Source organism: Epinephelus moara, chromosome 2 (genome assembly GCF_006386435.1).
Source record: "Epinephelus moara isolate mb chromosome 2, YSFRI_EMoa_1.0, whole genome shotgun sequence".
In the NCBI taxonomy this organism is placed as follows: Eukaryota; Metazoa; Chordata; class Actinopteri; order Perciformes; family Serranidae; genus Epinephelus; species Epinephelus moara.
The window spans coordinates 18728407-18753962 of record NC_065507.1 but is presented as its reverse complement, the minus strand read 5'-3'; the positions used below and the strand labels follow the sequence as shown (position 1 = coordinate 18753962).

Here is a 25556-nt window from a genome sequence, read left to right as displayed (position 1 = left end):
GTGTTTAGTGTTTTTTTTTTTTTTTTTTATATGTATCAGGTCTTACTCAGCCCAAATAACTACAAGATATTAAATATACATGCCAAACAAAAGTTCAGGTCTTGGGATGATATAATGCCTGTCATGCCTCTTAAAAACACAGAAAAATAGACAAACATCTGTTTAGATATGATTCATGTCGATGAAACATTATAAATTGTGGAAGTTTGAGCAAAAAAGTCAATACAGTTTAAAATGTAACTCCACCGGTCCACCTTAAAATGTTACGTCATCGTGGAGCTCCGCCCCTCTGAGCGGAAGTAGATGGAAACAGAGCAAACAGAGGCCAGACTGGCTCTGACAGCGAAAATACGTCTGTCGCTGGGGAGCCAAACTCCCGGAGCTGGTGTTTATTCTTTAATTTAAAAGTCCGCATGGTGTAGAAGTAGCAGATACATCAACATGGGTTTCATTTGGGACTATCTCTCGACGACGGCGAAACTCCGGGTGCCACTTTTCGCCTTTCTCCTCTTTCTTGTTGTCTCCCTTGGTGAAACCAGGCTGCGCCGGACACGAAGCGTCAGCACCGCGACGGAGGAAACGGTAGAAACTTACAGCAAATACTATAATTATGTGGACATGACCAGACGTTTACAGTCCTTAGCCCAGAAATACCCTCACATAGCTAACCTGTCGAGCATAGGTCAGTCTGTGGAGGGCAGGGAGCTGTGGGTGATGCGGATCACCAAGGACCCCAACACAGACGCACCGGGGAAACCCAAATTCAAATACGTAGGGAACATGCACGGCGATGAAACCGTGTCCAGGCAGGTGTTGGTGTACCTTGTGGAGTACCTGCTGAGTAGATATGGGGAGGAACCGCGTATAAATGAGCTGGTGAACACCACGGATATCTACATCATGCCCAGCATGAACCCTGACGGCTTTGAGAGGTCCGTGGAGGGGGACTGCAATGGCGACAACGGGGGGCGAAATAATGCCCTGAATGCAGACCTCAACAGGAGCTTTCCTGACCAGTATGATGGGACCCGTGTCAAACCAGATGAGATCCCCGAGGTCATGGCTATGATCAGATGGATCCAGGAGAAAAAGTAAGTCTGTCTTATGTGAAACACACTGCACACACAATCCACAGTTGTTTGAGGTCCTGTTGCCCAGAGCACAGGTTGGACTGACTTCAGCAAACTTCACTGACCTCAGACACCTTTTGGTCAATATGTATCTCACACTGGAGGATTAAGTCTGTCAATGAGCAACTCTGCTCTTTGTCTGCTTTATTAAGGCCTCAGGGGTCAGCAGGTGTGACTCACATTAAAGACTCACTGCACCGAGACACCATAATGGGATGGTGTCTAAGACTAAGGTGCAGCTGGGATGAAACGATTTTTAGATTTGTCATTTAGCAGAAAATTAATCTGCAACTCTTTTTTTTAATCATCAAACAATTGATTCAATCACTTTTCAAGCATATGTGCAAAACATTCAGACTCTCCAGCTTCTTGAATGTGAAGGATTTGCTTGTTTCCTTGTATATAAAGTGTGTGTCTTTGGCCTCTACACTGCCGCTTGGTCAAAACAAGCAATTTCAAGACATCACTTTGGGCTTCAGGGAATTGTGGTGGACATTTCTCACTATTTTCTGACATTTTATACACCAAATGATTAAGGAGGTCCTTAAAAAGTCCCATAATGTCTTGAATTTGATCATATGAATATTAAAGTCATTACATAGTCTAACGTAAAAATTTGATCTAATTTAATTTATCCATTGTTTAATTTCTTTGTCAAAACGAGTCAAGCTCTTCTGCAAAGTCCACATTTCAGATGTTACAAATTTAAACCTAATACTTTACAAAATACTTGTCCTTAACTGATGGCAAAATGTGAATTAGCCCAACTCACTTTTATAACCATATTCCCTACATAAAACCTACCTCTGCATGGGGCCACACATATATTAGGCTACTTCTTACCTTTATACTTACCTGCAATGCTTGATTATAAACAAAAGATGATTTGTCCAAAAACATCTGTCTTAAATCTGGTTAAAAATAATATTGAGATGTTCAAAAGTATTACATTTTAGTGTCTGATACTTGTAGACTCCCTGGATTACATGACTAACCAATATCAAGTTTGAATTTGGCACCAGCCAGCAGCCAAATGCTGGTGAAATATGCAAGTGGCTGCTAGGTTTGCTTCACTCACCAGCCAAAAAAAACCCAATGGTAATCTGCAGGTGGACAAAAAAGTTAATTTTCGACCCTGGCCAATATATATAGCTGAATAGTTGGGGTACATATCATATAAACACAATGACCATGTTTCAAATTAAGCTGGGGACTTTTTATATGTGTTGTTCCTCTCTCTCTGCCCTCATTTCCTGTCTGCCTCCATGCTATCAGCTATTCAATAAAGCCATAAATTGCCCAAAATATGAGCAGATTTATTGCTAATTAAAAAAGAATCAAACTTAGCTGCGGCTCTGATTTGAAAAGCAACAAACATTTTGTCAATGAGTAACTCAGTTCTTTCTTAAAGCCCTGTATCAGGACCTCAGTGTGGCTTAAAATAAAGTCAGCAAGAACTGCTGTCCCGGGACGCCATAATGACATGGTGTGTAAGACTGAGGTCCACTTCGACTAGACTAGGCCTTCATGTAACCTTTAAGTGGCCCTGCCACCTCCAGGGCTGCTCTGCAAGAAAAGGGAATTTCCCTTGTCAGCAGCGTTCTTTCTGTGTAACCTTTTAAAGTTATGAGGAAAAGTGACACATGAACATGTAAGTATTGTTTTAAGACAGACTTGAACCTAACCTTTAAGGCTAAATATGCCATTGTTTCTCCAGATTCGTGCTGTCGGGGAACCTGCATGGCGGCACTGTGGTTGCCAGTTACCCCTTTGATGACTCACCCTCCCACCAGCAGCAGGGCCACTACAGCCAGTCGGAGGATGACAGCCTGTTTCGCCACTTGGCCCTGGTGTATTCCCATAACCACCCTGTGATGAATACCGGGGAGCCCAACTGCCCCGATGCCATGGACGAAACTTTTAAAGATGGCATCACCAATGGGGCGCAGTGGTATGACGTGCCTGGTAAGATGATCCGTTTTTCTTTGTTTTTAATGCTTTGTGTAGTGATTGAAAACTAATCATTGTTGTTGAATCTTGGGAGGGACCACAGGTGTCTGTGATGATCAGAGAGCTGTGGCCATGTTTATTGTGTTGACCATCATGGCGTGGAAATCCTTTCTGAGAGTTGAGGTTATCTGGCAATGAGGGTCAGACGTTGTGTGTGTCCTATGGACTTAAATGTCCCATCTCACCTTTTCTTAATGAGCTAAAAGGTGTAACACTCAGAAGTGAGACACCTAGGCTGTGTTTTGCCACAGAGATGGCCAAGTGGGATTGGTGTGTTGTTTCCTTGAATGAAGACATATTGTTGTTTAAGATAATGTTTTTTCCCTGTAACCGTTCTCTCACTTGCTTCATGTCTATAGGCAAGTAAAACTTCTGTTTAATATGTGTAGTGCAAGTCTAACCGGTGTTGCTATGCGATATCTCCTCATCTGGAAGCCAAGAATCTAAGTTATTGTCGTTGGCTTGTCTGCAGCATACAGGTTGTGGGTTGGTATGAATGGTATGCACAAGCTTTAACATGTTTGAGAAGACTCAGTAAGAAGTTATTACAGTTTCCTTTTTCTCTTTGATGTAACACAGCTTAAAGGGGAAGACCATCTAAATTAAGGATTCCACTGTATTATTTCAATGGCCTTGGAAAGTTCAATTGATATTTCTGAACATTGGCTACTCTCTCAAAGCAAGAAACCAGAGAAATCTCAAATTTGTGATGTCATAAAGTCTGGAGTTGCTTTACAGACAATAAATGGGAGCCTGATTTTGTGGACCCACAGGATGTGGGTTGTTTGTTTGGGTTTGTTTTCCTTTTTACCCATATGAGATTTATTCTGTTGTACTGTGTTATCTGTGACATCTTTCTCAATTCACTATCTGTGGAGCAGTTACTTTATATGTGTTGACATCATAAATTTAAGCTTTAGCACTCCAGCTCTTGGATTTACTATTGTTTTTGGACTTGACTACTGGACTTTTTGACTATTTGTTCCTTTTTTCCACATAGAGTTTGAGAGTGTAAACAGGGTTCAGCAGGACATTAGGATGACACAGAGGTCCACATATTACAAGCCCCTTTTTCCACAGAGATCATGCTAAGCGGCCGCTACAAAGTCTCTTCCTCTTGAGATGAAGTAGTGATCTGTGGACCACATAAGCTACCTAGACACAGGCCAGAGTCTGATCACCCCTGGCTGGGTCGCTTGGGTGAGGGTGTATTGATGTTGAAAGACCTGAAACACCCAATGACTCCAGGTTACATCACTGATGATGTGTCCAGGTTGCACCTTAAGGTGTGTGTAAAATCAAATCAATTCCTTCAGGCTCCAAAAAACCAAGATGGCGACGGCCATGATACCAAACTCAAAGCTTTAAAACAGGAGTCCACAAACCAGTGGGTGATGTCACGGTAGCTACGTCCATTAGTTTTACAGTCTATGCTTTTTATAGTCAGTTTAAAGATTTTGTGAACAGAACTGACTGATTCCTCATTCGCAACACTGATAATTGGTGATCTACCCAAAAATAATTTCAGTCTCATACTTCAGTCATTGAAGCACTGCATAGTGTGGCCTGGTTTGGGCTTTGGCAGGTGTCAAAATGCTGCAAAAATTATAAGCACTTAAGCTCAGAGTGTTCTACTCATCGTGTTTTTCTGCCAAAGCCTGTAATTACTGAAAGTGTTGCAGCAGTAGACAGGTTGTCAGCTCAGAGTCTGGGCATATTAAAGCTTATAGGCTGGTAGATTGAATCTTCTGACTCATCTCATATATATTAATGTGTATCTATGTACTCTTGTAAGTGTCTTTTAACAGCTTAAGCAAAAGGAGACTGTGTTTTTTTGGCCAACTTCTACAGTTCATCTGGGTTCAGAGAATGACTCTACTCTGCATCACTCAGTTGGTAACTCAACCAGCTACTTTTGTTTTGTTGGCTTGTCCGGAGGGCTTTGCAGGTGGAGATGAAATTGTCTGCAGCTTCAGGTTACGGCACCGTTTGTCCTGTGTGCAGCAAATTTTAGCTTAGGATAGTGTCTTCCTGGTGGTAATTTGCCATAGACTAGCATTCATTTAGCATGTACCTCTCCAGAACTCGCACTTGCTTTGCTTTCATTCTTCACCTGACGTCTTTTTCAAGCATGTTGGATGTTTAGTGCGTACATTTCCTGATTTCATTTTGTGGACCCAGCCATAGGCGTACATTTTAAGGGGGATGCAGTGGGCATGCCCCCTAAATATTTAGTACGTGTTTGTCCACCTCAGGACTTTTACTTAGACCAAATAAATTGACGCAGAAAAGGCACGAAATGGTGCATAACAATCCTCTGAATGGAGGAAATTAAGTGTTTACATTCACAGTTTTCCAGTGAAGGACCCCTAAACCCCCTGATTCATATATTTCCTCCCCACTAATGAAACCAGACCCAGCTACTCCATGTGTGGGTACCAGTTTTTGCTCCCAAGTTACAATCCTTGGGATTATCAGATACAATAATCACAATAATCAGATAACTGTGTATAATCAGGTAATGGTAATAATCCAATTTGACGCGTTTACGTGCACTTCAATAATCTGATAATCAGAAAAACCTGGTTTACATGATTCAGTCCTTCAGTTGGATTTCTCCTCAAGTACATGACATAAAACTCAAACTTCCTGTTACAGTAGGTACTCGTATCCTTGAAAAACCAGATTAAAGGGTATACATGCACCGAATAATCTGACTATTGGGGAAAAAGCTAGGTATGTTTATCTGATTTCTCATAATCAGATAATGGCTGTTATCTGATAAAGCCTATCGGATTATGCTGTTTACATGACCACTTGAATAATCAGGTAACTCCAGAAATCAGATAATGATCGGTTTATTAGTGTGCATGTAAACGCGCTCATTGAAATTTAGTTCAACTCTTGATTGATCCATCAGGATAATATGTTTAAGTTAGTTTATGAGTCCCCAGATTTTAACCATGTAGTATGAGAGTAATTCTGAGTTTATGGTGTTATGGAGTGGCAGTAAGATGATGATTATATGGATGTATGATGTTTGCCTGGGGAGAAATTTACAGGCTGTAAGCAAATATCTGAAATGTGAGTCGATAAACTGACACACAACGCCGGGATTCTTAACAACGGTTGTGTTTGCTCTGCAGCAGGTCACTCTAAGACTGATGTCATAACATGTCATGCTGTCTGTTTACGACCAGGAACCGGAGCTGTAAATTATTACCACAGCTTTGGGCACACACTTTAAACATCAGCAGAAGTTTGGCTGTACTTATCTGTGTAAATATTGGCTTAGATTGTCATCAGGAGTGAAATGCACAGTGATTACTGAATGACTGAATTACCTCTTGTGTTTTCGGTGTTTCTCAGTAGTTAAATGAAGCTCTTATCAGCAGCAGTGAACAAATCTCAAGGTAAAGGTAGAAAAGTGTAAAACAGTCAAGCAGACAGTGCTTGTGTCTGTCAGACATATCTCAGTGGACGAAATATCACTGCTAAAACTGGGGTAATGGCAGATGATGGAGGCGGTCAGGACATTGTGTGACATAATGAGCGACCCGGGCAAAGAGCCAGGGCCAGGAGTCAGGGACAGGAGATATTTTGTGTGGCAGTCGGGGCTAGAAATAATGATTCAGCATTACATGTTATCTTGACTCGTAATCTTTTGACACAGTCTGGCCTCGGAGGACGTCCTTTACTTTTGAGCTGTGTTTCTGTTAATGTAACCCTCATGACACAAATGTATATTCTTGGTTGTAAGCCTTTCATTTGCTTTTTAACATGCACAGTGTTCACTTTGTTGTGTATTTCTTTTATGAATTCAGAGTCTAAAGGGTTTAAAATGTTTATGAGTCATTTGTTAGAAGGTGCAGGCCAAGGTTGTGATAATCCAGTATGTGCTGAAAGATACACGTCACTGCCTTCAGACATGCAGGAGAACAAAGTCCAGAATATCATTTTACTATTTGGAAATACAGCTGTATTGCTGTGATAATCTGAGGCCCCGGAGCTGCCTGAAGATGTTCAGAGCTCTGATAACTGCACTTTCATGCTGCGTCACTCTCAAACTGCTGACAGTCATATGATAGAAGTACTTTCATATATAGTTTTTCCTCCTGGGTTATCATAGTTTATGGCATTGCATCGCTAAACCCTTAAAATCCTCCTGCATTATAAACATCCCTGTGCTGTACACAGCAAGTTTCCACCTCTGACTTTGGCTCCATTGTCTTGCTCGTGGTCTCCTGCCAATTTTTGGGTGTGTCACTGGATCCGGAACATAGACAGGATATATATATAAGGTTGGGTCAGCCATAGTCTGACTCCGTGTTTGTCATACTCTGTTAGCATGTGGGATGTGTTTACTTTAAGTAAATGCTACCTCATTCAGTTTGATCAACTCAAAGTTAGCACAGGATGACGTTGAACATCTTGTGACCGGAGAAAAGGGTTTCGTGTTGTCATGCTGGTGAAACCAAGTATGGATTTCCACACATTGTCACGGCTGAATGTAGATCTAGCCTTATCTGCTTATCACTAGCAGGTGAGACTTTTTTAAAGGCTAAAACTGGTTGACATAGCACCCTACAGTGTCTGCTGCCACCACAGGGGGGTAAAACCTCTACTGAATTACCCCGACACACCTCTACACATAAACACATTCAAAATAAGCTCAGAGGGCACGGCCCCTGTTGACCTGTGTGAATGTTTGTACCCACCAGTTTAGTATTGCGGGATTACTCCGGGGCATACAATGAGGATGCCCCCTGCAACTGAAGAACACGCCTGAAACGTATCAAACGAGCCTTTAAAAGTCTATCTCTTCGTCTGAAGTGGCCCTTTACAGTTTCCAGTGCATGACCTGGCAGTCGGTCACCCTCACTGACTTTCAGACCGCTGAACAGCTGCTGCTTGACCGGGGATGACTTGGAGGAACTTGTGCTTGTGGTGTATATTTTGGTACGCCTGCTCTCAGAGGAAAGGAGTGTGCCACAGAACTGCCTGCAGCTCGTCCCCTCAGCTTGTGAGGGATGATAGTGATTTTCTTTACTGCGTTTCCTCCAGTATTTCTATGAGGATGATGTCATCATCAGGCAACAGATCAGATTGTTTAAAAATGGGCAGAAGTATGAAAAGACTCACAAACATGATCCGCCCCACACATCTAGACCACTGTCTCCCAGGTGATAGAGTGAGCTAGCTTAGTATCTGCAGGGCTGAAGACTGCGTACATTTAGTGGCATCTTGCGACCACAGAGCACCAGTGAGACTTGCAAATATTATTAATATATGAACTGTAGAGCTATTTTTGTTTTGTGGTCACAATGAATAAATTCTCACGTTTAGTAGAGCTGCTGAGATGTTCAACTTTCCACCATCTGCTAAAAACAAGTTAGCACTGTTGACCGGAAGTTTCACAGAAAAAAAACATTGACACTTCTGGCCTGGGACGAGCAAATTGCTTTAGAATAAAAGCACAAATAGTTCCGCTTTAAATATTTCTTTGTAGCAACTTTTTTGAACTTAATTTTAAAATAAAAACACTTTATTTACCTTTATTATAACAGTACTTAATTTACCTTTATTATAACAGAACTTTATTTAACTTAATTATAACAATACTATGTTTAATTGTATCATAACACTACTTGATTTAACTTTATTATAAAAAACTTTAACTTTATTATAACAGTACTTTATTTGCCTTTATTATAAAAGTACTTTATTTAACTTTACTATAACAGTTCTTTGTTTAATTTTATGATAACAATGCTGTATTTACCTTTATTATGACAGTACTTTATTTCACTTCATTATAAAAGTATTTAATTAAACGTTATTGTAAAAGTGCTTTGTTCAACTTTATTTTAACAGTATGAAGACACTGGTATGTATCTTGCATTGTCATACAGTCTGAAATATCCTGATATTATTGATAGGTCATATCGGGCAGACAGGGTTTATCAGTGATAAACATGAAGGAATGGAATTAAATAAAATAGGTTGCACAAAGCACTGAATAAAGCAGTACTATGCCTGGCATATATAACTGTGGTAGAGTGTTGGGCTCGTGGGTGTTCTGTGTACCACTTTCATTTAAACATTGTGAATATATTTATGTGGACCTCTGGAAAAACAGTCAAAGAATGTGTTTGTCTTTGTCTCTGTTGTTTTTTGGGGTGGTGTGCGTGACATCCTTCTCATTGAGACTGGTGGGAGGCTGGTTGCCTTGCTGAAGTTATTTATTAGTGTTTGGTGTGTGAGCTCATTCACTATGACCGTTGCAAAGTGCTAAAAGGTGGCTATTTCACCGGGTTCCTGCTGCCACCCAGCAGGCAGTCATGGCAACCCTCCAGCCAGGGAGCCTCTGGCTGCCTGCTGTCGCTCCAGTGGGATGACCGGCCAAACATCCTGCCCTCCTGTGCATCTCTCTGTTTGCCTAACTGCAGATGTCATGGCTCGTTGCCACATTAAACACTGCGTTTAAACTGTGGCACTGAAGAGACAAATTGTGATTAAGCCTTTCCAGACAGAGTGTTAATAAATTGGCCTGGCACTAGTGGGGGTCAAATTTAGGGAAGCAGAGCATGTTTAAGAATTGATCTTCTTTCTCTTTTATGTAATATAGAATTGAAGGTGGTATGCCATTTCTAGCATGATTTGCTGATTACATTTCTGTCTTGTTATCCAGGAGGGATGCAGGACTACAACTACCTCTATGGAAACTGTCTGGAAATCACCATGGAGCTGAGCTGCTGCAAATATCCTCCTGCATCTGAGCTCCAGAAGGAATGGAATATGAACAAGGAATCCTTGATAGCCTACATCGAACAGGTAGAGCTTATAACTAAAAAAAGGACGTAACATTGTCCCAGTTTTACAAGACACCCTCGGTATTTACAAAACCATTGTCTTCCAGGCCCATATAGGTGTCCATGGCTATGTGAAAGATGCTATCAGTGGTGCTGCCCTCGCCAATGTCAGCATTGTGGTGGCAGGCATTCGCCACAACCTGACGACAGGAAAATATGGGGACTACTACCGCCTTCTCCTCCCAGGAACATACAACATCACAGCTGTGGCCCCGGGGTGAGTTATACAATTGAACTTCCTTCTTGGCGTAGCAGCTTCTCAAAAACAGATTCTGCGTTCAAGAACAGCATTGCAAGAATTCCAAATAATCATCAGGTTTCAAATTTCACCGCAATGTCTGATGACATCACAACAAGGTTTTCCCCGTATTATCAAGACAGTGAGGCTCAGGGTTTATGTCCCAGCCAGATTTACCCACAAGTGCTGCAATGCAGGAATACATAACATTACTTACTTCCTCTTACAGAGTTGCAGAGTGACTCATTGTTATTGAAGTGAAGAAAATGTGCTTCACACGCTCATTGGTGACTTCCTGGTAGAGACTGATAGACACTGATAACTTTTTGTCATCTAATTTGGGCACTTCCTGGTGATTTTAAGGTGGAGTGGAAGCACTCAAGCATGTGTTGTTTTCCCATACACAGCTACGCACCAGTGACAGTCTACGGTGTCCACATTGTGGAGGGCAACGCCACAGAACAGAGCTTTACCTTGGCACCCATGGTCAATGAGGCTTCAGGTAGCACCACTGTGACTACATACTCCATGTCATCCACTGACAATCCAAAGCTCTCCACCACCACTACCGACGCTTCTGATACCACCCGGGTGGTTCCTCATGAGGGAAGTGGGAACAACCCTCCTTTACTTCCTCCTGAGCAGCAGCCCATTCAGCCTCAGGAATTTCGTCATCACAACAACGCGGACATGGAGCTGTTTTTGCGCAAGTACAGCAGCGAGTTCCCCTCTATTACCCATCTTTACACAGTTGGCAAGTCTGTGGAAAACCATGAGCTCAATGTGATGGTCATCTCGGATAACCCCAAAAACCACGAGCATGGTACGTCTCAGGCTATTGGTTAAATGAGCTGGGATCCTTCCTGTTGTTTACATGTCATGAAGACTTTGCCCCTAAAATGTTGCAGGAATTTTCACTCTTACCTTCTTTTTTGTCTCCATGTCAGGTGAGCCAGAGTTTAAGTACATAGCCAACATGCACGGTAATGAAGTGGTGGGACGAGAGTTATTGCTCAACCTCATCGAGTACCTGTGCCGTAACTATGGCACTGACCCGGAGGTCACTCAGTTGGTCAACAGTACCCGCATTCACATCATGCCTTCTATGAACCCTGACGGCTATGACGCTGCCATTGAAGGTAAGGGACACGCATGGGCACACACCAAGGCTACGTTCACATCACAGGACTTAATGCTCTATTCTGATTATGTCCCCAGTTAGATCTTTCTGCCTAGACTATATGAATTTAAGTTTGAAGTGACCCATATATGACATCAATGTGAACGGATCTTAAGTCTGAAACACCCCACATGCAAACAGTAACGTCACACACGTGTGTTGGGACAACAAAAACATCACATTTGCTAAACGGGCATTTAGGAAAGAAATGGATGACAAACCTGTGCAAGCTTCACCTCCCAAATGATTGCCGTTGTAGGGAGGTTGATGACATCATTCTGCATCATAATTAATCATGTGCTTCTGTTCAGAAGAGTGTAACATATCTTCAGAGAAATGCATCCTTTGTGGGTGTGGCTAGAGAGGATTTCAGGAGTGCTGGGGCTGCGATGTGGAGGGTTTCACAGAGAAACAATCCCTCAAAAACTATAGGATAACCAAGACTACATTCAATATCTATCGGAGTTTTATGACAATCAGACAATCAGAAAGCTTCTGAGAGCCGGGCTCAACTGGTTGGCGACTGGGGCAGCCCACCCCAGCAGCAGTATGGTTACGGCAGCCTTCTGTAGTTTCAACGAATCGCTCCAACACTGTATGATGACTAATCTGCTCCTGCACAGTGACGTATGACATGCAAAAACCATGGATGTATGTGAAGCACACACATGAATTCCGTGACCGTTCTCACAGTGGTCGCATGGCCAGTGATCGGATAGTTATCAGATTTAGGACCACGTATGAAAGTGTCCTAGATCTGACTGGGGAAAAAAAATTGTTTTTCTGTATCCACGCTGCTCTGAAAAAATCTGATCTGTGTGACATGAGAGCCAAAAAATCAGATTTGGGTCACATTTGCTTGTAATATGAACGTAGCTTCAGAAGTTTTTACACAGGTAAAAATGTAGTAACACTATCTGCACAGTATGAAATTCAACTACCATTATGTTAGATATTTTAGTACATAGTTCACATAGGTGTTATATTGCTTTGGATACGTGAACCAAGATGTCACATTACAGGACTTGAACAGTAATTTTATCACTTGACTTACATTCTTTGAGTGTATGTCGCTAACTGCTCTCAAATGTACAGCAGTTGTAAGTGGCACAGACCGTATAAAGTGAACAAACCACATTTATAGGAAGGAAGTATGGGGGAGGGGGAGCTGAGGCTGTGTACATCTTTAAGCAGGAACATGCTGTGGTCGCAGATACAGATATACTGTATGTCATCACTGGTACTTTTTTCCTCACAGGCGATGTAAAGGGCTACAAAGGCCGCAACAACAGCAACAATTTCGACCTGAACCGCAACTTCCCAGACCAGTTTGTTACCATCACAGAGCCCAGACAGCCAGAGACTATAGCCGTGATGAACTGGCTGAAGAGCATCCCCTTCGTCCTGTCAGCCAACCTCCATGGAGGTACGGTCTCACTGTGAGCTTTTAGTGCCAAAGATTGTTGCCTTTCACTGTCGGTGCCACCATTTGATATTGATCACTCTGGTCTGTTAATCCTAATGAGAGACTTTACTGACTCGTTATATCTTTGTGTTGTGGAATTTAGGTTCCTTGGTGGTCAACTACCCCTATGACGACGACAGAGACGGGACATCTCATTACAGCCAGTCACCTGATGACAAAGTCTTTCAGCAGCTGTCCAGAGCCTACTCTCAGGTAACTGGACACTATCGCTGTTGGATCCTTTGCAGGCTGGGATATTGTCTGCCTGTGGTTTCATGTTGCAATTGAAAACAAAATGTGGAGTTAGGACAGATAAAAGCCACTGGCTCATTGTGAAATCTGTGGAGTTTTGAAATCTGTGGACCACAACAGCACTCATTGTTGTGTTGTCACTTGTGTGTGCAGGAGAATCCTTTGATGCACAATGGACACCCTTGTGAGGAACTGTACCCGCATGAATACTTTCTGGATGGCATCACCAATGGTGCAAACTGGTACAGTGTTCCTGGTAAGCCTGCGTCTCTTATTCTTTTCTGATACTCACCAAATCCATTTTTTGTTCCACAAGCATTCAGCCAAATCATGCTTTAATGTTTTAGAATTTTAATCAATACACATAATCTTTTGTTACCTTAGAATGAGCAGTATATATCTACATAGGGAGCGGGTCCTTGTCCATGGAGTCCACCATGTTGCACCACTATTTTCTTACAGTAGCCCAGAACAGACAAACCAAACACTGGCTCTAAAAAGGGCCAATTGCATTTTCACATCAGCCATCATGGTCAGCAGCCTCTCTGCAACGTGCCAAACAGTGTCAGAAAAACACTGATTTGTAACATGAAACTGATTTATTCAGTTTTTTTGCAGTTCAAATAACAGGTCTATTTGTTGTGGAGAGGAAGAGACTTCCTTGGATAATACGGCTCCCAGTAAAAACCTCCTGAATGTCTGCATCTAAAGTTATTAGAGAAAAAAATATGAGCACACACTAGAAGGTACTGGACTAGCAGTCCATTTGTGACGAGCCGAACAGCGTCAGAAAAACACTGATTTGTAACATGAAACTGCTTTATTAAATGTTTATGTGGTTCAAATCACCAGATCTTTTTGATTAGGTGAGGAAGAGACCTCTGCTAATAATTCGGTTCCCAGTAGAAACCTTCTGAACAATGAACACTGAAGGAATCCTAACCAGGAGTTCATGCTTGGCACATGGGAGAAGTTTTAGCTGGTTGTAAGCTACAATCCTCACCACTAGATGCCGCTAAATCCTACACACTGCCCCTTCAGGCCGCTGTGGTTGTAGGCTTCAGTGATACTGATAGTGGACACAATATTACAGTAAATCTACCACATTTTGACTTTCTATACCTGTGTGCAGTTGATCACAGCATTTCATTAACGCCACTGTGTGCTGCATTTGTTAAAGTCTGAGGTGGAGTTTAAAGGAACATTTTTCTCTCCAGGTGGCATGCAGGACTGGAACTATGTTAACACCAACTGTTTTGAGGTGACCATCGAGCTGGGCTGTGTCAAATACCCCTTGGCCAGAGACCTGCCAAAATACTGGGAAGAAAACCGCCGAGCGTTGCTTCAGTTTATGCATCAGGTATGAAACACAAATCTGAACATTACACTGAGCTCTCTCCTCTCTTTAAGACAAGTCAAGTCACCTTTGAAACACAGAGTTGAGCCAAAGTGCTATTATAGTACACACAGAGAAAGCAAAAACAAACGTATCAAAACCTGTATCCTTGTTGTTTTTTCCGTACTCAGTTTTGCATCTGCTCATGTTTATGTGGCTGTGTGTCTCTGTAGGTTCACACTGGAGTAAAAGGCACAGTCTCTGACATTGGGGATGGCACAGGAATTCCCAGTGCCACCATTAGTGTGGAGGAGATAGACCACAACGTCACCACGGCTCATACTGGAGACTACTGGAGACTGCTGGCCCCTGGGACTTACTCCATCACTGCCTCCGCCCATGGGTAATATTTAGATTTCAGAAACAAGAACCAACTAAGAATTTATCGTGAAGTTTCTATATATGTCTGTGCCATAATGTGCCCTTATTTTCAGTGCTATAAACTGTCTCTGTTGTCCAGTTATAAACCAGTGAGGACCTACGCCACAGTCCCAAAGGATGGAGTAGAGGAGGTGGACTTCAGACTGACACGTATACACTCAGAACCTAACGGCCAGTCTCCCAAGGGCCCACCACCCACAAGTACCCCATCTGAGAAGGAGTTCCAGAGCTTAATCAAGGACCTGTCTATAGGCCAGGGTTTGGAGCAGCTGGTCAGGAGCACAGCCACAGAGAACAGCTTCCGCTACAGACGCTACAAAGAGCTGTCCGCCTTTTTGAGAGGCCTCACACTTAACTTTCCCAAAATTACATCCTTACACAGGTAGGAAGATTCTTCTCATCCTCTGTATGCCAAAAGTCAGTGGTGTTCAGATCTGCTCTGTGTTTTATAACTTTAGTTACCTCTCCTATTTTCTGGTTTCTTCCCTTCTGTGTCCAGTTTGGGCCAAAGTGTAGAGTTTCGAACCATTTGGGCTCTAGAAATCTCCAACAAACCAGGGAAGGCTGAACCATCTGAGCCCAAGATCCGTTTTGTAGCAGGGATCCATGGCAACGCCCCAGTGGGCACAGAGCTGCTGCTGGAATTTGCTGCCTTCCTCTGTATCAACTATGGGAAGAACCCAGCCATCACCAGGGTGAGTTTTGGGGTGTATAGAGTAGTACATTTTTTTCATAGGAGTATATTCACTCTGAGAATTTTGCACTCTTTTCATATCTGCGATTGTCCCAGTAAACACAGTGTATTACTCAGCCCTGTCTGTAACTGTTTGCTCTCTGTTTCCCAAGCTGATCAATGAGACCCGGATTGTCATCGTTCCTTCTATCAACCCAGATGGACGAGAACAGGCTGTTGAGAAGCAGTGCACCTCCACTCAGGGCATGACCAACACTCATGGCAAGGATCTGGACACAGATTTCTTTGGTCAGTTGTATGGATTTGTGTGTGTGCAACTGAAGTGAGAGAGAGACACCGATGCTATGTTCACACTGCTATCGACAGTGTGGCCTAGCTACATAATCACTTGTTGAAGTGCTGCTTAAGCGCTATGTGTGTGCTACTTGGATTGTGTGGTACAAAAGTGGGTTGCGGGTGCGTTGTAAATGGACTGCAAGTGACTCGCAAGTGAGTAAAGTTTGTAAAAAACACTTTGTTTTGGAGGACAGTGAATTTCTGACACAGAGCTTTTATTTTGAAAGGCTGTTTCCTGCTGTAGAGTGAGTGACTAATGGTTCATGGTTTATTCATGTCACCAGCTTCGACTGAAAATGACTTGTAGCCTGTTGCTGTGTCGCTTGTAGTGTGAACACAGCATGACAGAAGGGAAAACGATTCCATCAACTTTTTCATTCTACAGTTGTTAACGAAGTGTTGTGAATGTCACAAATACACTTGCTATAAAAAGCTAAGCATGCTCTAACATTTCCGGTCCACCATGTGTTTTCCTCCTTTTCTAGGAAATGCATCACAGCGTGTGGTGGAGGCCCAGCCAGAGACCAGAGCCATGATGGACTTGATTCTAGACAAGAGCTACACTCTGTCTGTGGCCCTGGATGGAGGCGCCCTTGTGGCTACCTACCCTTACGACAAGCCTGTCCAGTCTGGTAGTTTTCCTCACAGTCTACAGATTACACACAGACGCTGAACAGCAGCAGTTTGTGAAGAGTAGGACAAATGAACAAATGAAATGCTCCATCTTGGCTGTGTGGTTTCATGTACCCTTTCTGTTTTTTGTAGTTGAAAATGAAGGCACGTTGAAGTACTTGGCAAGTGTTTATGCCAACAACCACCCTAAGATGCACCTCGGGGACACCGGATGTTCAAATAATGGGCAGAGTACGTAGTTTAAGTACCATGATTAATCACTGTTGTCATGTTGGTATAGAATCAGTCATTAATAAGCTAACGTGACTTTTCTGTGACGCAGTGGGAAACATCCCAGATGGAGTTATGAGGGCAGCAGAAAGACAAAGTCACATGGGGAGCATGAAGGTTAGTCACTCCACTTCAGTGTCTGTGAGAGCAGTTTCTGCACTTCAGTTGGCATCCTCGCTGCCTCTATGAAGTATTTGGGTTGTTGTGCAAAATGTTAACGAGATCCTGAATATTACACATAATGTTATAAAATTAGTTTGGAAATATCTGTCACATGAGAAGTCAAAGCAAAGCCAGAAGTGGTCTTCGCCCCCAGTGCTGTCTCACGAGTCTTCTTGTGTCTACGTGCCCTCCCAGGATTTCAGCATGGATTTTGGCCACTGTCCAGAGATCACAGTGTACAGCGGCTGCTGTTTATTTCCTCCTGCTGAGCAGCTGGCCACACTCTGGGCTGAGAACAAGAAGTCTCTCCTAAGCATGTTGGTGGAGGTATGATTCAAATTTTATCAGCTTAACATGGAGGTGTTTAGTGGACTATTTTTTACATTGTTAAATATAGATTAGTGAGTGCTATAGCTTTAAAGGGATAGTTCACCCCAAAATCAAAATTCATATTTTTCCTCTTACCTGTAGTGCTGTTTATCAGTCTAGATTGTTTTAATGTGAGCTGCTGAGAGCTGGAGATATTGGCTGTAGAGATGACTGCCTTCTCTCCAATTTAATGGAAGTAGATGGCACTCCGCTAGGTGAGCTAGCAGTAGATGCACTCTTCTTTCTGTGCAGTGTTACGGTTGGTGGGTTAATTTCAGTAGAAGGAAAATAATTCCTACATGAAACAGCTCACAACAAGGTGTGTGGATTATCTTGAGTAACTGGGTCATGGTTTCTGAAAAGAAAAATCACTTTTTTAATGTATTTTTTGGCACTTTGAGCACCACAAGCTAAGTGCAATCTACTTCCAGTAAACTGAAGAGAGGGCAGACATCTTTACGGACTCAGCCACTCACACTAAAACAATCTAGATTGATAAATAGCACTACAGGTAAGAGGGAAAATATGGATTTTTGATCTTGTGAACTGTCAAATAAGTGTTTAAAGACTCAAATGAAGGATTTAAGATTAATTAAACTTTATTATCATTCAGCCTTAATTTGCCCTCCATTTCTGCCTCATCCAGGTCCATAAAGGGGTGCGCGGCGTGGTAAAGGACAAGAGTGGAAAGCCTATTGTTGGGGCGATCATTGTGCTGAATGGGGGAGTGAGGGTGTTCACTACAGAGGGCGGCTACTTTCATGCGCTGCTGGCTCCTGGTAACCACAACATTGAAGCTGTTGCTGATGGCTACCAACAACAACGTCAAGAGGTACGCGGCTCTATACACACAGCATACAATGCTGTCTAGGAATGTACTAGCTTTCAGGAAGATAGCCATGATGGGACGTGTGTGTAATTTATAGTTTACGTTATCACTTGAAAAGCATACAAAATGGAGATGGGAAAAAAGTTCAATTAATTAATTTATCTCAGATCAAATCAAAAACATAGACAAGGCCTATAAAAGTGAACATTTTAAAGATGTGACATTTATTGGTGATAATAGTGCTGAGTAAAAGAAGAGGCTCACACGGTCTTGTCTTGTTTTTAATATTGATTTTTATGATAAAATGTTAGAAAGGAGAAATAGGCTGTGCCTTGGTTGCAGCCACACGTGCGCTGTTGAACATGTGATGATCCCAGACATAGAGCACAAACAAATCATTTGATATACTGAGCACTTAAAAGGCAGATTCAATCCCTTAAATTCAGATTTTGGCTTCATAGGCTTTGCATCTTTTTAAACTGTTTAAAAAGAGGAGTTTTATTGTAGATGTCAAACATTTGACGTCTTTTTTTCGAGAAACATTTGTAATATAAATTCAGCTGCTACATTACATGTCAAGGAAAACAGAAATTGTCTTAATAAAGTGTCAAGAGACGTAAATAAAATAGCACACTCGTGTTATAGAAAGTCACTGGGAGCACATTACTGTGGTTCCCCTTTAATGTCTATATGTATGAAGGGTGTAGGGCGGAGTACACAAAATCTCTCCATGACCTCCACCTTTCCATTTGGCTGCTCTGAAATCTGAAGCGTCGGGTAGGCCAGCTCTTTAAACAGATGCTCCTTAATGTTACGGCCCAGCTCCAAACTGTAGGCTGCGAGCTTCCCACACGGCCTGAAGAGCAGCGGATCCACCACTGAGTGATATGTCTGCTGGTACTCTGGTACTGTGAAGCCGTGGATCATCAGAAGTCCTGGCTGGCTACTTGACACGCTGCTGGAGGCCCTCTCTTCAGCAGCTAGGACTCTGTCGCTGTGGGGCAGGTTGAGATCTGGAACAATGGCAGCGTTCCTTAAATACCTGTCATGTAGTGGTTTATGGGAGTCTACTTCACTCTGCCCACACACAATGTCCAAATCATAATTTGTGGCCAGCATTGGTTTCCTCTCTTTAATAGTCTCCCCATATTTCTTAGGACATCGAATACTCTGCCGCAGGCCATAGGGACGCATTTCATTCCTCTGGAAATTAAAGTGACATTAGTAACAGTGGATTCAGGGGCCTCTGTCAGAAAACAACCAGCAAACCATATTAATAATGAGAAACAGGAAAGAAATTAGGATCAAGAGGTTCACTTACTCTTTGACAACAACTCTTTGGGTGTGTTCAGGCCACATTACTGAATCAGGTCTGGAACCACTTGGTTTGAAATCCTTGCTTCTGGAGCTTTGGGTCTAGTTTCCCCATTTTGTCTGCACTTAAACTGCACTTAAACAATGACTAAGACACACTTCACACTTGCTATGGAGAAAAGTCAACCAACTTACAAGTGAAGTCTGAGATCCTTGTAATTTACCTCTTTGAAGATTGCTGTGTAATTAAGGATTTTTATGAGCCAACACTTGGGCAACCTGCAGCAGATTATACTGAGCAGTCACACCTGCAAGTGAGGCCTGCTAATTAGGTAATGAACAACCTCACTTCTGCAGGGAGCTTTGTTTCACCTCCATGTGGAGGAACTGCCAGAATGGATGAGCTGATGTGGTAGAGCTTGATATTTTCCTAATGTTGTTGCACTTTGAGTTTTGTGAAGAGTTATTTAACAAGTAAAGTAATAAAACAGTCTATAGTCAGTAGCTACACCTAAACTATCCCACTGTGAGCATGTTTCAGGAAGGATCAGAGGCCTATTAAGAGACTTTTGCTGTGTTGCAGGTGGTGGTGTCGTCCTATGAAGCTGCTAGCTCCATCATCATTGAGTTTGACATGGATAACAGCATCTTTGGCCTACCCAGAGAGTTTGTGGTGGCCAGTGCAGGTAAGCATGTCTATGAAAACGTCTTTTGTAACAAGTTTAAGACTTTATGCATGATGTGACTCGTCCACATGTAAACACAATGTTAATCCTTTTGGGTACTGCGATTTCCTCAGACTGTATTTTCATGTTTTGATTCAGTGTTGCTAAATATCTTAAACGGTTACCATGCTTTGTAGCTCTTATGATGCAACACTTGTGAGTGATAAAAGTCTAAAATCAACCAGTCCCTCCTCTTTAATGGATTTATATCCATTTTGGATGTTAGTTTTGAGATCTTCAACACAGATAAAATGCACTCAATAACTGATTCCCTTTCTGAGATACCGACAGTGAAATAATTACAGTATTTTTACAGGTCATGTAAACGGCATATTCTGTTTTTTATTTTCCGAATTGGGCCTTATTCCCCACTGAAACATTTTCAGATAAGAAGTGGAATATGCCGGTATTAATCGGGTTTTAGGAGAATTCTTTGGACCTGTTTACAGCGCATTTGGGTTATGCATACCAAAGGGAATTTTAAAAGCAGTTTGTGTCACACGGCCTCTTGCCTGTTTACTTGAAACTGTTTGAGTTGTCATGGATATGTTGTACACAATCCAACTTGCCAACAGTTTGCAAAGCAGGGGTAGAGATGCATGGTTAAAAGAGAGGCCCGCATTTTTGGATGGAAGGAGAAACTTACCTACTATACGCAAATATGACAATATTGACCTTTTCAAGACGGTGGTTGCAGGAATGAAAGAGGGAGACTGTGTTTGCATGGTCAAACATGTCCTCCACCAGTGGAAAACTTTTGAAAAAATCTTTTTTTTGATGCAAAGTAGCAGAAGCATCTCCAGCTGTTCCACTTTTCTATTTTTTTGACATGATAAACGACATGTTAGGACACTTTAATCGGCGTATGCACGGCTGCATGTAATCAGGAGTATTAGTGTTATATTCAGGAATTTTCTTTTGTTGACACGGTTGTCAGTGTTACGGATCTTTGTCATTGACAACGGAGAACAATCTTATGTTTACTGTGCTTAATCATCAAAACAAAAGATTAAAGATGACTCAGCTTTTAGCTCTGTGATGGAATGCTTCTTTAAAGTCTTTTAGTGTTCTCCCAGCGAGAGACTGTATGCAGACTTGCTGAGTCTTGTATTTCTCTTCCTCCTCACAGCGGCCTCCATGACAGCGTTGGTGGTGACGGCGTGCATCATCTGGTGTGTGTGCGCAGCCAAGTCTAATCGTCAAAAAGATGGCTTCCACCGCTTGCGACAGCACCGAGACGATTACGACGATGAGATCCGGCTCACCTCCATGGGCTCCAAGAAGTCGCTGCTCGCCCACGAGTTTCAGGATGAGAGCGAAAGCGATGAGGAGACACTGTACGCCAACAAAATCTGAGAACAATTGCACCGATTCTGCCGTTGGCTCAGTATTTTATTTTGATCTCCCCCTTAAATTTAACCAACAAGGAACAGACTGAACTGTAGACAGCATCTGTCTCTCTTTATGACGAAGATATGAGTGATAGAGACACTTTGTTCTGTTATACCAACGAGCTCTATGGACTCACTCCCAGTCACTCAGTTATTAGTGCTACTAAATTATTACTTTAAAGAGCATCCTGCTGATGTCTGGACTGAAGGGCTTGCTCCATCTCTACCTGACTGGATCAGGAGAAAAGACAGAAGGTGATAAGAAGAGGGAGGGAGAAATAAAGGTTTGGTCCACTGTGGCCCTCATCCGTCCTTCTGTAGCAGGTTTTGAGTTCCGCAGCTTTTTCCATTTCCGAGCCATGCAAGAGTGCTCTGTTAGACCACTACCTGTCCTGCCTGGCTGAGGGGTTCCAGCCGTAAAGTCCAAATAAACTCTTGTTTAGTGGATGTGTAATGAACTCTGGATGGAAGTGCTATATCTCACACAATCTCCCCGCTGATATCTCGCATTTCTCAATACTGCTTTGAGCTAGGAAATCAGAAATGTTTCTTTTATCTGAGACAGCATCGCCACATTGAAGTGTCCGAGCCTTTAGGAGACTGAATCCAACACTGTGCCTTGGCTTCTGTAAAGTTTACAGTCCTGTCGGGCTATAGTACGTGACAGAAAGCAGCAACATAGCATAGAGCGATAGATAATATTTGATCCGTCCTATACTCAGGTGGTAGGAAGAGAGAGAAATTCTGATTTAAATGACTGCTGAATTACAATGTTGCACTGTTTCTGCACAGGTGACTCCAGGCTGGCTGGCCTGGGTTCAGCAGTTTTGTATTTTTCCAGTGAGTAAATGTGGCCAAAATCATCATCATCATCATCATCACCATCACCATCATGGGAGCGAGTTTCTCAAAAGCTTTAAAGCATCAGGGAGAATCTGTTACCAATGAAATGCTTGAATGAAACCCTTACTCAGAAAGTGCGGGGTGCTCTAATGTATGCATGGAGGTCACTTGCACTAAAATGGAAAGCAAGGATCGTCCCATATCATTGGCCCAGAAAGAAATCTCTAAATATGTAATCATAAAACAAGAATGTATTTTGTTGCTTTTCACTTTTTTGTTTTAATTATAGGTTTGTTGTAGGATAAACTGTCTGTACATGGAAAGTTACTGCTTACTTTCGTCACATGTCGCATTGAGTCTGTGCCCTGTTTTTGATCCGAGGATGTGCATTCTCACCATGTCTCATAACGAGCATTATCAGTTTTGTTGTTTGAATGTGTTTATTCAGTCTTTATTCCTCCACTAAACAGTACTGAAGAGTGCAGAAGTCAGACTACGTTTGTCCGTCCATTACTGATCACTGTCCAGGAATCAACCATGCTACATGGTTTAAAGATCCAGTGCAAAGAAATCCACATTTTCCAAACTCATTGTAAAACAAAGGGCATATAGATCATAATCCATGCGACCAAAATGTGGTTGAAAGCTGCGAAAATTAATCAAATGGGAGTTTCAGTTGAGACTGAGGTCACACAGAGGTTTAAAGCTACTCAGTACATAACTATGTGTGCGTAAATATAATTGCAGGGTTCCCACAGTCGTGAAATTCTTGGACAAGTTAGGAAATTAAAACAAAAATGTCTGACACTAAAATCTCGTGCTGCACTGTGTGACCATTGAAATGTTGCTAGTATCACATGATACACATTGCATGCAGCTTGTTAGTGGAAGTGCAGGTAGTAGTGGGTGTTTAATAATTTAAGGCTTCCCAACAACAAATGTAACACAACTCCAAAGAGGAGCAGACCCCATTTGGAATTGTGCCCTTCTTTAAATCGCTTGTTGTCAGAGAGGTGTCCAGGCTATTTCAAACTATTTAAAGCCATGGAAATGTTGTAAAATATGGAAAAGTAATGGGAAAGTTTGTTAAACTCGTTGGTAAAAATGTGTGGGAACCCTGTAGTAGCCAGTTTTAAGGGACACGGTTGCTTTGACGATAATGCGACAATAAGCCGTTTTTCATTTCTCTCATTTGTTAAGAAGCTCATAAGTCATTGTGTGGCAACATTTACATGGCGTATATGCGCAAATCAGGGGAGCAGTAAGGTGAAGAGTCATTAGAGGAAGAAAAACTGTTGTTAATCCTGTCTGACATGGCATAAAATTGAACTTGAAGCATCTTCTAGCGTATGAGGTGAACTTCAAAAAACCAAACTTGTGGTTATCTTTGCTTTGGATCTCCATGTGTCGACATTCCCAGCTGAATAAAAACTGATGCACTGGATCATTAAAATCAGATGGCTCTTAAAGTAGGAATGCCGTGCATGTTTTTCATCACGTTTGAAGGAATACACACACTTTAATAATTTGCCTTGATTTCCACTCACTTTAAGAAGATATTCTTTCCTCCTTCTTTTAACAAAAGCAGCTGTCATCAGTTAAGTTAAACCTGATTTCTGTGTAGAGAGACAGTTTTGTATTTTATTTTTCCTTTCTTATACCGTATCTGTGAATGTGTGAGTATGAATTCTGAGAGGTGAGCGTGTGTCAGGGTCACGCAGTGTTGGTGTGAAGATTTTATATGAAATAGAATCGGCTGTAAATAATGTTTGCCAATTGTGAATGGGAAAATAAATGCAATATGTGTTAACCATGAATCTACACTCGAAACGTTTAATAAAAGCCTCTGTGTGATCATGACATGCTAACATGCACAAAATCTCATGAGACACAATGAAATAAAACCTCTCACAGCGTCTCTCCTGCGTCTGTGTTGCATTGTGCTGTTTGTAATAACTGGGGGGTTTGGGTGACGCTGTGGTACAGAGGGTCAAACAGGTTGTCATTTAATTGTTCGATCCCGGCTCCTCCTTTCTACATGTCAAAGTGTACTTGAACAACTGAACCTCAAATTGCAGTTGATGGCCAATATAGGAGTATGTACACGTGGGTAAAAGAGAGGCATTGCAAAGTATTTTGTCCTGCGAAGTGCCATGAAGGTGTAGCTCATTTACCAATATAGTGTGACCTCAGTCGGTGATACAATGAGAGGCCACATTGGGAATTTGTGATGCCAAAAATGCACAAGTAAAATAAAAGCAAAACGCTTTAACCATGGTTATATCATCTTGAAACATTTGATCATCCTTTTATTTTTCAGTTTTTGTGAATAAAATGTGGATGCTCATTATTGGACCAAATGGGCAACAGTGTGTGTGCTACCCTACCATACTATTAGTATTGAAAAAATATGAAAGAATGATCAGTTCAGTTACAGTCTTTTGACAAACTGCACAGTTATATTCACTGCTCATTATACATGATGCAATATTAACATTGTCAACCTGGGTTTCTCCTTTAACATCTCTCTGAATGGTGTCAAACAGTGGTGCAGTGGTAGTTGATGAAGTGGGTGTACTGCCAGGTTAGCAAAGAAGAGGTGGGTATTCTGTTCTATGTATTCCAATGGCTTTTTGGCTGATAGGTGGGTTTACTGTCATGGGCGGGTTATAAGAGAATGGGACCCAGTCCAGTAATAGCAACATGGAGGATTGCATTGGTTTCCGGCAAGCTTTTGTTCTGCTCTAAAAGATTTGTTTCTATCCAAAAAACAAACACGGACCAACTACGGTATTAATAACAAGAAGATGTAGAAGACTGTTAGTGCAATACTCCATCCTCTCTCCCCAACCTGAAGAATCTGGCATGCCCACTGATGTTGTCACAGTTCACACTTAAGGTCAAGAAAAAAACACATTATTTTGGTTCCAGTTGAGAACCAACATTTTGGGTTCTGAAGTACTTAAGTTTTTGTCGAAATGCTTCAACAGTTCAAACTTAGTGAGGTAACCAGAATGGAACCAGCTCCATGTTGGTGGAAAGGGGTTACTGTGGTCATTTCAAGTC

The 25556-nt window shown here is 42.1% G+C and overlaps 2 protein-coding genes across 2 annotated transcripts; one reads left to right on the top strand and one right to left on the bottom strand.

The window, feature by feature from the left end:
* The first annotated feature begins 309 nt into the window (after window positions 1-309).
* cpda (carboxypeptidase D, a) lies at window positions 310-24408 on the top strand. Its single transcript, XM_050060403.1, has 21 exons — window positions 310-1091; window positions 2848-3095; window positions 9832-9974; window positions 10060-10229; window positions 10658-11073; window positions 11198-11389; window positions 12689-12856; window positions 12999-13108; window positions 13301-13403; window positions 14365-14507; window positions 14717-14886; window positions 15004-15306; window positions 15424-15619; window positions 15771-15906; window positions 16440-16586; window positions 16720-16818; window positions 16910-16974; window positions 17215-17346; window positions 18035-18220; window positions 20115-20217; window positions 21386-24408. Exons 1-21 carry the CDS (start codon window positions 442-444, stop codon window positions 21610-21612), a joined length of 4107 nt encoding a protein of 1368 aa, XP_049916360.1. The 5' UTR covers window positions 310-441; the 3' UTR covers window positions 21613-24408.
* LOC126400012 (uncharacterized protein C22orf31-like) lies at window positions 18231-20100 on the bottom strand. Its single transcript, XM_050060415.1, has 2 exons — window positions 19539-20100; window positions 18231-19420 (listed from the first exon to the last, which is right to left on the bottom strand). Exon 2 carries the CDS (start codon window positions 19409-19411, stop codon window positions 18881-18883), a length of 531 nt encoding a protein of 176 aa, XP_049916372.1. The 5' UTR covers window positions 19412-19420; window positions 19539-20100; the 3' UTR covers window positions 18231-18880.
* Window positions 24409-25556: the final 1148 nt, after the last annotated feature.